The sequence below is a fragment of the Grampus griseus genome (genome assembly GCF_964374135.1).
Source record: "Grampus griseus genome assembly, chromosome: 7".
Lineage (NCBI taxonomy): Eukaryota > Metazoa > Chordata > Mammalia > Artiodactyla > Delphinidae > Grampus > Grampus griseus.
The window spans coordinates 61252821-61270509 of NC_139001.1; the positions used below are offsets into that span (position 1 = coordinate 61252821).

The following is a 17689-nucleotide window of genomic DNA, read 5'->3' on the forward strand; positions in this document are numbered from 1 at the left end:
TATTTTAATTGCCCCAAACTGCAAACAACCCAAATTTCCTTCTATGAGGGAATGGATAAACAAACTGGTACATTCATACAAATGGAATACTACACAGTAATAAAAGGAACAAACAAACGATACAGACAACAACATGGATAAATTCCAAATGCCCTGTGTTAAGTGAAAGAAGATAGACTCGAAAGGTTACATGTTATATGATTCTATTACCAAAATGGGAAAAGCAAAACTCTAGAAACAGACAAATCAGAGGTTGCCAGGTACGGGGGGCTCGGGGAAGGTGCTACACACAAAGGATACGGGGGATTTATTGGTGTGATGGAACTCCTCCAAGTATTGTGGTGGTTACATGACTGAACGGGTTGGTCAAGACTCACAGAACACTATACACGGTACACTATAAAGAGTGACTCTTACTGTACCTCAATTATATCTTAATAAAAAAAATAAACCATTCCCCTCAAAATATTGTCCCATGAGAAGAAAATCTCAGACCAGGGGCGCGGATGTCAGATGCCAATTTAACAGTTACCTAAAATTGCGTCTTTGCTACTTTGACCCCTTCTCCCCCTAGACCCGACCCTAGATGGGAAAATACAGTAGCTAGGGAGTAGAAATGAGGCTGAAAGAGGAAAAAAAGCAGCTGACTTTACCCCACCACCAGCCTGGCACTCGCCCCCCCACCCCTCGCGCCAGGAATTGCAGCCTGAAAGGTACCAGAGGGAGGAAGGGGAGGAACTCTATATTGTATACAAATTTGAGGTCTTGCTTATTACACTGACCTGGACATTTAGTTGCTAAAATGAGACTGTTCTTGCGACTGAGAGGCCAGGAAAGCTACGGGATCGGCCTGAATTCAAATGGACGCGTGGAAACAATCAGCCCACAAGGGGATTTGAAGGAACAGTAAGAGAAAGAACAAAGTGACTTTATCATCACCTCCTTATGGAGCCCAGTTTGTTTAATACAATGGTTACTTGTACAATCAGTATGTTAATTACAAATGACTCATTTAATCCCTACAAGTGCCAGATAGGGAACTACTTGTATTCCAAATGAGTAAGATAGTATTATCATAGCTTAATAGAATATTGTAGAAAATGGACCCTATTTCATAATGATCCAGCACCAAAATATGTTTCCTGAGGAAGTGAACTGGGCCCACTGTACAAGCATAAACAGCAGGAAGGTACAATTCTGTGCTCTCAGACGTATTCAGATACCACAGACACCAAGTGATGGAAGAGCCCCACGAGAAGGAAAATTTGTCTGCCATGCACACCTCTGCAACCCTACCTAGTGCTAGAACACTGCCTGCTATAGAGGAAGAAAACATTTGTTGAGTAACTGAATGAATGGAACTCCAAGATGCAGATAGGAAAATGAAAAACAGGAATGGCTTTTCTTTTTCCAGGTGTGAATTGCAAATTTTATTTAATTAGAATCCCAATGATTTTTAGACAAGGGGCTTGGGAACCTAAGACTGTGGGTTGAGTTGCAACTTAATAAAGGTACTGAGCATCACCTAAAGTCAGCTAGTGGAGAGTGATCCCCGTAACTGTGGTGATCCCCGTAACTATAACTGGAAACCTCTCTTTCTGCATGAAACAGATACTAAAAGAAAATTTTTTTCAAATTCTCCATGGAGAATATTTTTATTTGTTTATATTCTTCTTGCATACTCTAAAACGCACAGTGTGAATTTCCTTTCTTCAAAAACAGTTGTGAGCCTGGTCAGTTTATCCGACTTCAGAAGGTCTTCGGAAACATTGCCTTAGGTTTGTGCTAAGCAAGTCACAGAGATTGGTCATGAGCTACTACAAAATTACAGGGGATCTAGTTATTACGCAACAGTTACTAGAAAAGCGTAGAGAACACCAGACATATAGCCAGACAGAGAGGGTAACAGAAGAGCAGATGCTATGTAAGTAACAGGATTTCCATATATACGTTATGTACAGTATCAGAGTTCTCTTACAGACAGTAAACTTATGCTTAAATCATTATTTTAAGGGCACTCTAATATAAATACAAGTCTCACTAATTTTAATCTTTTCTCTTTGGCTCACAAGTGCACGAAAATACCATAATCAGTTTTTAGAACTTACTGCATTAATATATAAATAAGATACATTACAAATGGGAAGAAAATACAAGACGCCTCTTTAACATGGTAAATCTCTGAATATAAATAAGCAAATATTTCATATACCTACTATTAAACAGTCAATGAAATCATTACATGTGTTCTTCCACTCCGCCCCAAGGTCAGACAACAGAAATATCCACAATCTATACAACTTAATCTCTAAAAATACAGCAATAGTACACCTGAAACAATCAATGACTCTGCTACTGTTTTCCCCTCACAGGATACTAATGGGAAGGGCGGGACTCTTGTCAGCCAGTGGTGCTTTTTCTCATCCATCATCACTTCAGGCGGGAGAAATACCGACAATGAAGTCAACTCCTGCCAACAGCATTTCCCTTGGTCCCCGACACCTGGCATTTTGAAAAACATCTTTCCTGGGGTTGTTGCGCAAGCTGGTTTGTAGCATGTTTGGCCCTCAGTAACTGCTGAAGGTACAGTGAATTCTCTTGGAGTGGGAGACATGCTGTGATCTATTACTAAGCCACACTCACTATACAGACATATATTTATAGAGAGAGGTATATATAGCTGTACATATATACTGTGCTCCTAATGTGCAACTTTTGAAAAAGAACATCATTTCCTGCTAACTCTAACAAGCTTAAGTAAGGTTTTAACAGTATTCTTCAAGATATTATGTTTTCCCTCAATGAAATGACCTATGTGTTTCAGCAACATATAGAGTTTGTCCTAGAATACCAGAGGGGAAAGGGAAGTCCCAGAAACTCATGTTCTATGGACGGCAATTACAGATCCTGGCCCAGCCTCTCTATTTCCTCAATGAGGAAGTCGATATCAGACTGGGTAGCGGCTGGGTTGGAGACGACCATCCGGAAGAAGTTGGCCTTGTCCCCCTGAGGCTGGTAGCCAACCATGGTCGTGCCAGACTCCATCATCAGGGCTTTGATTTTCGGGGCCACCTTGTGAGGGAAAACACAAAACAAAACTCAAGACTGATATACCATGCTCTTTTTCAAAATGCAACCCATTTCTTAGTTGGAAAAAAGAGCAATTTTCTTTTTATTACTTGTACAAGTTTCTTCCTTGGCTAATATCTAGTGACTAATTTTTTAAATTGACATGTAGTTGATTTACAACATTGTGATAGTTTCAGATGGACAGCAAAGTGATTCAGTTGTACACACATATATATATATTCTTTTTCAGATTCTTTTCCATTATAGGTTATTACAGGATATTGAATGTAGTTCCCTGTGCTATATGGTAAGAACTTGTTGTTTATCTATTTTATATGAAGTAGTCTGTATCTGCTAATCCCAAACTCCTAATTTATCCCTCTCCCATCCCCTTTCCCCTTTGGTAACCATAAATTTATTTTCTATGTCTGTGAAGTCTGTTTCTGTTTTGTAAGTTCATTTATATCATTTTTTTAGATTCCACATTCACATTCCATGTGATATTTATCTTTTTCTGTCTGATTTACTTAGTACGATAATCTCTAGGTCCATCCATGTTGCTGCAAATGGCATTATTTCATTCTTTTTTATGGCTGAGTAATATTCCATTGTATATATGTACCACAACTTCTTTATCCATTCCTCTGTCTATGGACATTTAGGTTGTCTCTGTGTCTCGGCTATTGTAAATACTACTGCTATGAACATTGGGGTGCACGTATCTTTTCAAATTAGAATTTTCTCTGGATATATGCTCAGGAGTGGGATTGCTGGATCATATAGTAACCCTATTTTTAGTTTTTTTAAGCAACCTCCATAGTAGCTGCACCAATTTACATTCCCACAAACACTGTAGGAAGGTTCCCTTTTCTCCACACCCTCTCCAGCATTTATTATTTGTAGGCTTTTTGATGATGGCCTCTAATGACTATTTAAGTCTACCCAATCACATATTCCTACAGAAAGCACTGCGCAACTGAATTTTGAAAGTCGGACATAGGACAATGATAATAAATTCAAAATCAAAACCAAAAAATTCACATGGGCAACAACACAAATTAGGGCTTCTGTATAATCCAGTGCCTAGGATACTGTCTGGCACATGGACTCTGCTCAACAAATATTTGCTGAATGGTTAGATGAATGAAATAGTATATAAATTAAATACAATACAAACAACTATAAGTAATATATAAACTAGATATAGAAACCGACAACTAGAATGAATCAGCATTAGAACAGCCTTGAACTTAGTAAAAGATATTTTAACAGACATAGTTTAATACGAAAGTTCCTAGGAATATGTATATTATTCAACTGCGCTGCATATGACCCCTCTAATGACGAACACCAACCTAAGGCAGGGATGCGTCCTCCAGAGGTTCCCACTGATCTGAGCCGCAGTGAGGGGACAATTCAGACCCAAGAAGACTATAACAAGATGTCTCCCTACCACCCCAAGCCTTTAGCTTTTATTTCTCCTCCGTTAGAAAGACACATCAGAGTGAGGATCTTCTGACTAGCCAGAGAAATTGCAGAGGGTTAGATGAGACAAGGAGTGACTCCATACCTTGTGTAGTTTTTCCCGGCGCTCAGGGCTATCCAGAACGCCCCTGAGGCTTTGTGGAATATACCAGAAACAGACATTCGTGTGCTCAGGCTGTGGAGATTTTCACAGACAAGCATGCGTACAAACAAAACAGAAAAATTATGAGAACCTGAGAGAAAGCTGTCCCAAAACCCCTATGGACCCTTGGCGGAAGTCTCTCAGACAAAAAAAAGAAGGCTTCATGTTACTTCTATACTTGGGAGAACAACGCCTGGTTAATCCCATCATATCTGACAAGAGAACTGTTTCCCATAACCCATTTTCTAGATGACTAAAGTTACCCACCTTTCAACACTGAAATGTTAAAAAAATTACATTTGGGTCATTTTAAAAAAGGGTATTATCCATCTTGCCATTTTGTAGTGCCTCATGTATAGAAGATGCTCAAAACATAGTTAATTTTATTGGTACTGAATATTCTGAGTTTACTCTATCAATACTGAACCTTCTCTGAAGACTCAGGATTATCATAATGAAAATTAAAACTGGTTCTAATCTATAAGACAGGGCGTATTGAGATGCTTAGAACTGTTTGTGTTCCTGCCCTAAAGACTCATGCTTTTTAAGTCCTTCTGTATTCTTGCTATAGTTTTTCAGTTTCCTTCCTAGTTGCTGTCTGCCATCACTGTGCCTGCCTCTCATGGTCTAGAGACATTACATTTGTTTTAACCTGCTAGTAGAATGTTTAAATTAGTGTAAATGATGAGAGTGAGGTCCCAGAGGTGAAACGCATGAGCACTGTATGATTGATTTGAACTGCTCAGGGCTCTTTTGCTCAGTTGGTGACTCTCCGGTGTGTTCCTAGTAGTTTAGGTGCCTGATAAATAGACTGAATTGAATGCAGGTGGTGTTTTATTACACTGAATTATGAGTGGATGTCCTTTTGTGCAGCACTGGTTCCTATTCCAACTTTCTTTTTTTTTTTTTTTTTTTTTGGCGGTACGCGGGCCTCTCACTGTTGTGGCCTCTCCCGTCGCGGAGCACAGGCTCCGGACGCGCAGGCTCAGCAGCCATGGCTCACGGGTCCAGCCGCTCTGCGGCATGTGGGATCTTCCCGGACCAGGGCACGAACCCGTGTCCCCTGCATCAGCAGGTGGACTCTCAACCACTGCGCCACCAAGGAAGCCCCCAACTTTCTTTATTCAACTGCGAGCTCCAATAGGGCAGAGACGGTACCTGTTTTGGTCACTACACTATAATCCAGCTCCTGGCCTGGGGCAAGGCACACCGCAGGCACTCAGCCAACACTGGTATGACAAGTACCTTACTGTGTGCAATACGGATCTGAACTCAGGGCAGAGACAACTCAGGGCAGAGATAACTCAGAGAGAACTGTATCTTGCTCTCTTCATAATGAATCTATTGTAAAGTAGAACTTCATTTTAGAACCAGTCTTGGAAGACAAGGATATACCCATCCTATAAGCTTCTTGGAACTGAGGAACACTTTATCATGGAGGTACAACACCATAATAAGACCCCAGAATTATACAGGATTCAGACCTGCCAAGGAAACACCTCTTGCCTACGAAGGGCCGGCTGAGAACTATATCTTTTCTAGAAGAGGTGAAGGGGAAAAGTCATCCCAATGCTACCAGAAGAAACATTCATGGACACAGAGGGAAGTAAATGAAGAGTGCTAGAATGAAAATTCAGAAGCAGCTTCTGGCAACGTGGGAGACACTACAGCTTCAGGAGCTTCCCTCAAGAGATTTTCCAGAAATGCTATACATCTAGCCCAGGATGATAACTTACCTCACCATCAAAAACCATCTCAAATTCCTCTCTGTTTTTAATCTTGGCATAGAGGTATTCTGCCAGCTCCAAGCATTTGTTGATCTGATTTTCAAAGCCCACTGTGCCCTGTTTTAAAAAAGGAAAAGTCATGTTTGTTGGTGACAGGCTGAATTTCCCTGTGATGGCATTGAGAGGGCTATGCTGTCTTTGTCTATCGGAAATATATGTCAGAGTATTCTTGGAGATGGTTAGCAAGAACCATCTCACTAAATATGTATGGCTTTCTCATAGCTCTGCATGCGATAAAGTGTGCCTCGTCTCTTTTGAAGGCACTCTAGCCTCTGGGCAGTTATTCTCAACAGGGCTTTTAGCTTCTTGCTAGTAATTCACAGTCTGAAGCCCATTTCTGGTTTGCTTTAGGATAATGCCACCCAAACTGTTGTCTATGGACTGAGGCCAGTCCACAAAATGTAACCAGTCCATGATAAGATGAGTCCAAAAATTGAAATTAAGTAATAAGGGACTTTTATGGTCACTTGACAGAGTAATTTTATGCCTACTGAACTGCATTTTTAAAACCGGTGTTCATACTTAGTATGGCTTTTTATTTCACCTTTCTAGCAATTCATTTATTGTAGTGTACAATAAATGAATTAAGTGAAGACCAATTTATCGTACTGGTCTATGAGAGGTTAAAAACACCCCAGCTGGTTCTTCACCACAGATAGTTGGAGAAATACTACCTTAGAACCCACCTTCCGCAGCAGGAAGTCCTGGCCAAACACGTCCCCCTCACTCCCAGGCAGGCTACCTTCCATGTAACACGGTATTACCCCTTTCTAGTGAGAGGCAGGCAGGCAGATGGGGAAGCACTGGTCTCAGGATGTGCCCTGAGATGGCAGTAGCTCCATCTATTGACAAACTGATTGAGCATGAGTTTCCAAAGCCAGCATGGCTGATTAGTAACAGCAGCATGGGGGGGGTTGAGTGGGTCGGTGTTAACAAGGAGAGCAGATGCACGAGGCCTGTGGGTTGCTAATGTGTCTGGGCCAAGCCCAACACTGGCAAAGCAGCAGCTGCCGCCGAGCAGTGCTCGGGCCAGTCCACTTTCTTCTTGGGAAGGAAGCCCGCACCAGGTCCCACGTCGGTAACCAATAAATACTCTTTGAGCTAAACTTCCAGCAGACTGTTCAAAGCGGTTATTGTCAGGCAAAACCAAGGCACAAATTACTGAGACAGGCCATGTGGTTATCATATTTCTGAATGATAGGGCTCTTTCTCTTGTTGCAATTTATGACTATTTATATGCTTAAAATACCTATGATTACTCTGTGGTAGAAATCAAATTCAGACTGTTTCTATATTAAGACAAAATAACTTAATGAGGAAAAAAACTAATAATCCATCAAATTCTTCTTACAGAAAAAACATTGGACTAGATGTTTGGCTGGAAACCCTTTTTTGTTTTGGTATCAGGTGACCCGATCTTACATATGGAAATTTATTTAAATTACTTTAACAGTAGAAAAATAAAACGATGGCTGCAATATAAAGCTGTGAAATAAAAATTGCCCTTACTTGATTGCATACAAATACTTTTGAAATAAACAGTCCCATGGTATTCCTCTCCCTCACCCCCACTGGGGGAAGTTCCAGTAGTTTGCTTTTTTTTCTAGACACAGAAATGCATCCTGAAAGACTGATGAATGCAGACATAGCATGCCTCAGTCTAGGATTTCTTAGAATAAAGTATGCATTTTCTAGAAGAGAGTATAGAAGTACACATAATGGGAAAGCCATTATTTAAAGAGAACTTAAAACTGTCATATATATCCCATGATTTGAGGCCATATAAAGGAACTCAGGGTTCTACACAGAATAATGTAGTAATTTTATCTTTATCTCTTTCTCTACATCTGCACTAAACAATTTCAGCATCCCTAAGGACTGCTGTGGAAGTCCTTAACTTGACAAAATTTTTAGTGCTTATAAGAGAAAGTGATAAGAAAAGTCATGCTAATTCAAATTGAGGAGACTGGAAGGAGAGAGAATTTGACATAAGGGATAAAGTGATTTCATTTGCAAAGAAAATACAGTTAACTCAATTATCTAGATATTGATTTCGTACATAATGGATTATCTGGGATATATCTTTGCCTCACTTTTGCCAGCTAGCCTGTGCAAATTACATTTCTGCTCTATTTCCTGTAATGCCCTCCTTCGTACCTTTGCTTTCCACATCAGCCAGAACTTGAAGATGTCCACATGGCGGCCACACTGAATGGCTTTATCCCCAGTGTCGTAGGAGACGTCATACTGCTTGTCTGGCTGGAAGAGGTACCCTGCACACATCTGGTTGCATCCTTGGAGGATACCCTGTAATGGAAATCAAGACAGGCGTGCATCTGTATTCACAGGGCAGAGGTGTGGATGGTTTTGAAACAGGGAAGGCCGGACTTAGGGTCACATACAATCTTTCTTCTAACGTCTCATGAGGCCGTGCACTTGTTCTGATGTCCTTCTCCAAAACCACCCTTGGAAAACCCTTCGCCCCTTCTCCTCTATCACTCTGATTGGAAAACGATCTTTTGTCTCAGATGCCAACAACAAGAGCCCACCCTACTGTCCCTCTAAGGAGCATCTGGAAATGTCCATGGGTGTTTTCGGTTATTTCACAGACTGGAAGTGCTAGGGCATTCAGTCAGCAGGGGTTGGAGATATAAACTTCCTGTAGAGGGTGGGACAGTTTCATGCGTAGAAGAATTTTCCTCCGCCAAAGCACCCCCTAAAAAGTGTTCCAATCCTTTCCGGGAGCTCCTAGGAAGTTAACAGGCGCTCTACTTAGGAGTGGAGTAAAAAGCTTGTACAGGTACTGGCGCCCACGGGTTGGTGACAGGCTTTTGAAGACGCCTCAGTGTGCAACAGTTTTACTGGAGGAACAAGGCCCTCCACGGCAGGGCCCTATTAGATTCTTAGGAAGAGAATATACTACCTATTGTTCTAAGTGCCTTACCGGCATTTTGTCAGTGCGGTGACATGGTTAAGAGCTCAAGCTTTGGAGCCAGAGTACCCAAGTCTGAAATCCGGCTGACGTTTGCTAATTTGGGCAAGTTATACAACTATTGTCATTTACAGAAGCTTTTTGGTCAACATTCCTTGTTGCCCTAAGTTGACATTTGTAGTTGTGGTTCCAAATAAGTTGTTTCAGCTCTTGGGACCACAAACTCAAATAATGCCCTTGTAGTTTCTATCACTGGCAGGGCCCTGGGGGCTGAACAAGGAAGAAGGACAGTTCAGAGCAAGGGCCAACAGGATATGCTGGGTTAGCCAAAGGCTAACATGCGCAGGTGGGAAAGAACAGCCATGGCAGGCCCAGTGGGGCTGTCAATCTTGTGAGTTCCTCAGCCAGTACTGTAAAAAAAAAAAAAAAAAAAAAACCATGCTTTTCTCTTTTTGTGCCTTCTAAAGGGTGTGCAGGCCACCAGCTCATCTTTGGGGGAAGGGCAGACCTTTTCCTTGACCAGGATGGCGGAGCACTGCAACAGCACGCCCATCATCTTGTGAGGATTCCAGGTGACTGAGTTGGCCCTGAAAGAAACACATGATGCTCTGAGGAGGAGGTGCAGGAGTCGGCAAGAGGCAACCGTCCTCTTGAGGAAAACATCACCCACCGCAACTCAAGTCAAGACAAGTTTTCGACACCTCGTCCCCTAAATTGACTAATCAAGTGGTAAACAAATATTTTGCAGGCAGTCTCAGAGCACTAAGTGGCAGACTGCCTCTTCTAAATAACTGTATTAATACTACCTTTTATGAACATCATTTATTATGTATCCTATTGTTCTAAGAGTGTTACAGGCATTTATCAGTGCAGTGTCATGGTTGAGGGCTCAAGCTTTGGAGCCAGAGTACCCAAGTCCGGAACCTGGCTCTGACATTTGCTAGTTTCGGCAAGTTACATACTCCTTTGAGCCTCAGTTTTCCTGTCCGTAAAGTGGGGAGAACAGTATCTGCCTCAAGGAATTGAATAAAATGAGTTAGTAAATATATAATGCTAATAACCATGCTTGAATACTTAATTCTCACAACAATCCTATCATATAGGGACTATTATCACCCCTATTTTAGATAGAGAGACTGAGGCACAAAAGGGTTCAATACATCACCCAAGGTCACACAGCTGGGAAGCGCTGGAGCCAAGATTCAAGTTCAGGGAGTCTAACTGTCGAGCCAGTGTTCATATCCTCTCCACTAGACTGCCTCCCTCTAGGCTACAGACTCAGCTTCTTTCTGCCTTCCCATTCTTACTAATGAATTGGACTGGTGACGCTGACCTACCTGCTTATAAGGTAGTATGAAGACTGACACATAAAAGCAAGGATCCGTTGGACAATTCTAGACTTTGGCTACTTAGCAGCATTGTTTAAATGCTAAATAAACATAATCTTGCCTGTTTAGGCTGCAATGATAGCTTAACAAGCATGGTCTCCTAGCAACCACAACACTCCGTCAGACACAATTAAATGGTTAAGGAGCACACTAGCTAGGACATTAGGGAAACAACTGTAATGTATGATGATTAAAGCTTAGGTAGCTCCTTTCCAATGGCCTAGCCCACAGCTGGGCTCTATGAAAACATCCTGTGAAGGATGTTTTCCCCAGACATAGCAATTGGCTCGGAATTATACTGCCTCTGCTCTCCCTGGAGCTAAATTCCTGCTGTGAATTTTTAACCTCTTCATCTTGCTTAGGTGCATAAGAGGGAAAATAGTTTAGTGTATACATGACCACAGGCGTACGCTGTATCTCAAGGAGAAGAAAGAAAGGCCTGATGTACTTTCCCCCATGTGCATAATAAAAACCTTTATGAAAGAGACTGTGAAAAGTTGTAAGAAAAGTTGACTAAATGTTTATTTCATTAAAAAACATCAGTGTCGGACTTCCCTGGTGGCGCAGTGATTAAGAATTTGCCTGCCAATGCAGGGGACACGAGTTCAATCCCTGGTCCAGGAAGATCCCACATGCTACAGAGCAACTAAGCCTGTGTGCCACAACTACTGAGCTTGCGCTCTAGAACCCGCGAGCCACAACTACTGAAGCCTGCGCGCCTAGAGCCTGTGCTCCACAGCAAGAGAAGCCACTGTGATGAGAAGCCCGCGCATGGCAACAAAGACCCAGCACAGCCAAAAATAAATAAATTTATTAAAAAAAAAATCAGTCAAGCCTTATTTAGAAGGTAGTGAATTTAATCCATTTTCTCATTGCTATCATTCACTGAATCATTAAACAATTACACATAGGGACTTCCCTGGTGCAGCAATGGTTAAGAATCTGCCTGCCAATGCAAGGGACACAGGTTCAAGCCCTGGTCCGGGAAGATCCCACATGCCACGGAGCAACTAAGCCCGTGTGCCACAACTACTGAGTCTGTGGTCTAGAGCCTGTGAGCCACAACTACTGAGCCTGCGTGCCACAGCTACTGAAGCCCGCGCGCTTAGAGTCCGTGCTCCGCAACAAGAGAAGCCACTTCAATGAGAAGCCCGCACACCGCAACGAAGACCCAACGCAGACCAAAACATTAAATAAATAAATAAATAAGTTTTAAAAAACCAGTTATACATAGATCTCACAAAATGTCTTAAACGTTTTTTGAATGTCCTAAAGGTCTGAAGTAAATGATTCTTTGGTGCTACAGGTGGAAAGTAATAAGACATGACGTGGATTCAATGTCCTTCAGAAGACATATGTACTTTAAAATGTTAGAAAAGAAAAAGTCTAGTGCAAAATTTTTCAAGTTTTTCTTGACTCAAAGATGGAAAATGGAAATTGCCTGAGAAATCTAAAGTACAGCTGGACTGGCTTATCTACATTTAAGATCTTGTCCTCCAAGTTAAGGGTCATATAACTATGCTTCAACGAGTCAGTCTCACTCGCTTCAATACTGGCCTTTCAAAACTGAAATGCGGGCTTCCCTGGTGGCGCAGTGGTTGAGAGTCCGCCTGCCGATGCAGGGGACACGGGTTCGTGCCCCGATCTGGGAAGATCCCACATGCCGCGGAGCGGCTGGGCCCGTGAGCCATGGCCGCTGAGCCTGCGCGTCTGGAGCCTGTGCCCCGCAAAGGGAGAGGCCACAACAGTGAGAGGCCCGCGTACCGCACACAAAAACAAAAACAAAACAAAAAATACACAAAAAACTGAAATGCAAGGGAAGAGGCACAGGAGAGGTAACAAACACTGAAGCCACTGGAGTGCTTTCCCTGACACCTGCTCTCCGTCCACTTCTCCACCCTTGGTCTGCTCTCACTGCTCTCACTTTGCTCCAGCCACAATGGTCTCAGTGACAGTCCTTCCTCCAACTTGCCAAGAACAGTCCTACCTCAGGGTCTTTGCATTTGCCCTTCCCACTGCCTGGAACACTCTTCCTTGTATTCATGCTTCCTCTCTCCCTTTATCCCAGTATCTGCTGAACCGCCTCCTCCTCAGAAAGGCCTCCAACTACACTGTCTAAAATAGCATGGCTTGGCAGATGAAATATCTTTGTTCATGAGACAAGTTAGGTAAGCTGAGTGTCTTACCCTTTTCCCAGCTTAATGGGAAACGTAAGCTTAGTGAGAATAAAGAATGAAATAAGTCAGCACCCCTTTCTGTGCCCTTGACAAACTCCCATTTAGCCTCCAAATCCCCACACTGGTAAGTCTCTCTTCTCTCCTACCCGGGCACCTTGCAATCACATCTATTGTTGAGCATATCACATGGTGTGGTAACTATCTGCATACTTGTTTTTTTCTCTTTCCAAATCGTGAATTGAGGCAAGAACTCATTTGACCGGGAAATCCATCATCTTTAATTTCCCAGTGCCTGGCATACAGTAAGTGCTCAATAAGTGCCTACTGAACAAACGTGAGCTTAGAGTGAATAAGACGTTGGGAATCAGGGCAGGGACATTAGGGACTCAGCGGCACAGCGTGTTGCATGGCCTGAACGGAGGGGGGCCCTGTGCTCAGCCCTTACCTTTCTATGCCGCTGAGTTTATGGCGGTGCTTCTGAGACATGAGCAGCCCGCCACCCCAGGCAGCCTGTGAGGACAGAGAAAAAGAGAGGGAGAGGGAGGTGGCGCTGAGGAGTCCACGCCCGGTCACTTCACATCTCTAGCGAAACATGAGCGAGAATGTAAACAGCGAAAAGCGTAAGCTTCTCTGACAAATGGAACCCACGCTGACTGTTCCACCAGGGGCAGTTGTGCTTATTCATCGTTTATCACTTCTTCAAAAGTTCCTCCTGGTTAACGTCAGAGTCGCAGTGCAAGTGATACAGGTATATAGGGGCTGAGTCTGTGGTGCTGAGACCCAAGGCCCAAAGTGCTCTGGAAAGCCAGGGACACTTGAGGAGACAAGGGGCGGAGCTCAGGGAGCGACACAAGGGACTAGGGACTGCTGTCTGATTCTGCCCAGAGCAGAATTCTAAGGGCTCCTGAAAAACTCACAAGGCAGCAGCCCTGGTGGGCTTGGAGGTCCCACAACCACTCCTGCAATAGCAAGACATTTTTATGCATCCTCTGATGCATGGGGATCGAATATCTTGGGACACCATGTGACACAAGAACAGCCTGTTATCATTTGTCCAATAGCAGGGCAGATCACCCCACTGTCTAGTTGTGAGAAGTTAAACCCATAAGAGAATGGAGAGAGAAAAAGGAAAAAACACATCCAGTCACACATGTGAAAATGTACCTCTTATGTTCCTAGGAAAATTTGGAACTAAATCTCTTAATTGATAACACCTTCCATATGCTGCCTTATTTTTCCTACATGTACCAGATATGCATTTCTTTGTTTCTTCTTTTCTTCCTTTCTCCTTCCTTCCTTTTTTTTTTTTTGGAAGAAAAGTGTCATAGATGGCTGGACTGAAGGCAGATAGCTGAGTGCCCAGATTCAGACTCATGGCCACTTTCTATACGTTGTATCTTACATCTTTTCCCTCTGAAATCAGTTGTCCTTCACTCTTAGACATTTGTTCAGACAAAAGCTTTCCGGGAAAGTGACAGAGATGAAATTCTAGGATGAATCACAGATGACAGCAATTGGCCAGTAAGGGCTGGGTGAGCCCCAGAGGATGGACAGACGTGTGGTGTGCACCTGTCATGAATGGCCTGCTAGGGGCCAGAGAAATGTAGTAGGGAGAGAGGCAATGGGAGAAGCTGGAGGCAAATTATAAAGCAGAGCTGCTTCCACCCCCCCGACGGGACCAGGCCACTCTGAGTTACAGCGCTTACATCGACATGCAGCCAGAGGTTGTATTTCTCACATATATCTGCAATCTCCTGTATGGGATCAAAAGCGCCATAAACAGTCGTGCCGGCAGTTGCATTGACATACAGAGGAATGTATCCCTATAAGGTAAGAGGGACAAGCTGATTAGTCTTTCTAACCTCCCTCCTTTCCACATGAAGGAGAAGAATTACTGTAGCATTTATTTCCAGCAGAGATCAGCTAAGCTGGTGTGTTATCAGATACTATATCTGGGACTATTCTCTGTTAGCTCATTCACTCATTCCTTCATTTATTCAACAAATATTTTTGAAGACTTTCATGTGCCAGGCCCTGTTGTGGATGCTGGGAATACAGCAGTGAGCACAAAAGACGAATATTTCTGTCCTTATGGAGTTTGCATTCTCGTCGGGAGTGACTGACAGTCAACAAAATTAAATAAGCAAAATAAATAGCATGTTTAGTAGTGATAAGTTCTATGGCAAACAATAAAGCAGGAAAGAGTAATAAGTGGAGTGATGGGCAGGTATCTGAGTGTCATCTGGACATTCTACATTTTAGAAGCTGTGCTGTTCTAAGTGTATTGAGGTAATAATAATACTGAAGCATTGTTTGGTTATTGAAAACAGGTCTATACACTGTTTCCCTAAGAGTAGATACAGTAAAATTTTGGTGTGAACAAGAAATAAATGAGAAAGTGAAGTAATAGAGCTCAGACAGGGTTGGGGAAGTCTATGAGTTCTAGGAGTTCCTCCTCTGCCCCTTGCTCAGTCCTAGCGACATTTCTGTCTCCTCTGCTGAGACCCGGCAAACAACCATAGTTAGAGAAGGAGTTACAAGAACGTAACCAAAACAACAATGAGTTGGTAAATGGCCTGACAGCTACTTGGCAGTGCCTCGTGCATATATCTGTTCTATGCGATTTTTCTGTTTAAGAGAATTTATTGAGGCTGGATTCACCAAGTATCATGGGCCAACTGCCAGGGCATGCAAGCAGTTTGCTAAATAGAATCCTAACCTTAAATGATACTTGTTAAAATGAGATTATACTTAACAAGTAGCAAGTGAAAACCTCAATTAGGCTGCATCTTCATGAGACGCGGATAGTGGATTTACTGAAGTACATCAAACTAGTCATTTGGCACAGTGAAGACAGAACAAGTGGTTTAATGACTGAATTTTCCACTTTTCAAAAAAAATTGATATTGTGTAGACACAGCTTTAAAGCCATGTCATCACACAAGTTGAAAATAAGCAAACATCTGAGAAAAGAATTTTAGAAACACAATAAAATTATCTCTTATATTATCAAACACTTTTATTGTCTAGGGCAGAAAGAAGGTATTTTAAAAAATCGATATTCACCAGAGTTTAGATGCACTGTAGAGTACATACCTTTTGCTTGGCTTCAAGAATTTTTGCCTCTAAATCAGCTGGAATTATCTTCCCCCTGTAATTATTGTAAAAGGAGAGAAATTAAAATGAACAATCAGTGAGATTGCACATGGAAAAAAACTTCAACAGCAGCAAAAAGTAATTTAATCAGATATTTTCAACAGACCATTAGCAGCTTGGCACACTGTACTGAGTCAGTCCTTAAGCACAATAAAACCAATTTAACAGATGAGCACATTTAATACATCAAGAACCTAATATTCACTCTCCCCTGCCTACCTTTCATTGCACTTTATCAAAATCACATTGTCGGTTCCAAAGCCAAGTGCAGCCCCAGCTTTCTTTATGGAATAGTGACTCTGCAACAGAGGATGGAGGTTAGATGTTAGACAGTCCCTTGGAAAACACCACAATCCATGTGCAAGAGCACCCAACTCACGTGTTCTGAGGTGAAGAGGACCAGCTTGGGTACGGCTGCCATGCCCTTTGTCTTAACTTCCGGGAAGTACTTGTAGCGAGCCGCCATGATGCTGTACATGTTGGATATGGCTCCCCCTATCGGCAAGCAGACACATTGGGAGCTGTTGGGACTTCCTCATTACTGTTTCTAACAAAAAAGGCTGACGTGGTGTCTCAAGAGACAAGGGAGGTCAGAAAGGGGAAGGACAATATCGTGATAGGTTTTGCTGGCTTCCCTGTTGCCAGGGCTTCCCTCTGGTCCCTTTGCCCTGGAGATACAGATAATCACACTTATTACCAAAGCCATTTAGGCAATTTGGCTGGAGGTGATTCACATACTCTGGTGCCTGTCCCACCTCGAAGCCTAGACAGGAATATAAGGGGTGGCAGAAGCAGCGGCTGCAAAGAGATAGGTGAGTTACAACCCTCCTGCTTCCATTTTCTGCTCAATCTATTTACTGAACAAAGATGAATCTTTTCTCTGAGTCAGAAAGACAGAGGAAGAGAGAGTAATAGAGCCTATGGAAGGAAACAGTGACATTGCCTGGATACTCTCCTCAAAGAACAGCCCAACTGAGTTATTGAGTCATTTAGAAGAACTCCAAGTGTATTAAAATAAAACCAAACTCGTGTTTACTTAAATCAAGATGCAAGGAGAACTGAGGTAACCAGGTACGTCTGGCCAACACAAACAAGTCATGTTTGCATCAGTTACCTGACAAACAGGCAAATTCATGGACTGATTCAATTGCCTGAACAATTGCAATTTTTATTTTTTCTCTTCCCTTCGTACACAGTCACACTGTCTCTGACACCACTCCAAACTCCCTCCTTTCTACAAGATTATCTGTCCTTGTTTTAAAGATTCTTATTGTATCTATATTGAACTAGAGATTTAAAGTAGATATACTATTTTGGCCAAAACTGATCTGTCCACTGATAATCTTGATTCTCTGATCCCCAGCTTAATCAAACTGCTATCGACAGACCAGAATTGTTTAGCATGATTTAGACACAGCCTTTGCCAGTGGGTACAGGTTTAGGCACAGCCTTTGTTGGTTAGTACACGTAGAATGTAGCATGCTTGCTAGCCTTCACTCTGACAAAGGCAAGAAGGCAGGACTATTGAAAAAATTGTTATTCTTCTACAAACC

General features: G+C 42.5%; 1 protein-coding gene across 1 annotated transcript in view; it reads right to left on the bottom strand.

Moving 5' to 3' along the window:
• Window positions 1–2898: 2898 nt before the first annotated feature.
• Window positions 2899–17689, bottom strand: part of GAD1 (glutamate decarboxylase 1) — a gene marked incomplete at both ends in the record, with an annotated part of 37251 nt that continues 22460 nt past the window's right edge. Inside the window, 10 exons of the mRNA XM_082658595.1 lie at window positions 2899–3072; window positions 4640–4729; window positions 6433–6540; window positions 8641–8790; window positions 9924–10002; window positions 13426–13490; window positions 14687–14803; window positions 16077–16131; window positions 16356–16435; window positions 16516–16631. Coding sequence (XP_082514721.1) covers window positions 2899–3072; window positions 4640–4729; window positions 6433–6540; window positions 8641–8790; window positions 9924–10002; window positions 13426–13490; window positions 14687–14803; window positions 16077–16131; window positions 16356–16435; window positions 16516–16631 — 1034 coding nt within the window. The remainder of the gene's footprint in view (window positions 3073–4639; window positions 4730–6432; window positions 6541–8640; window positions 8791–9923; window positions 10003–13425; window positions 13491–14686; window positions 14804–16076; window positions 16132–16355; window positions 16436–16515; window positions 16632–17689) is intronic.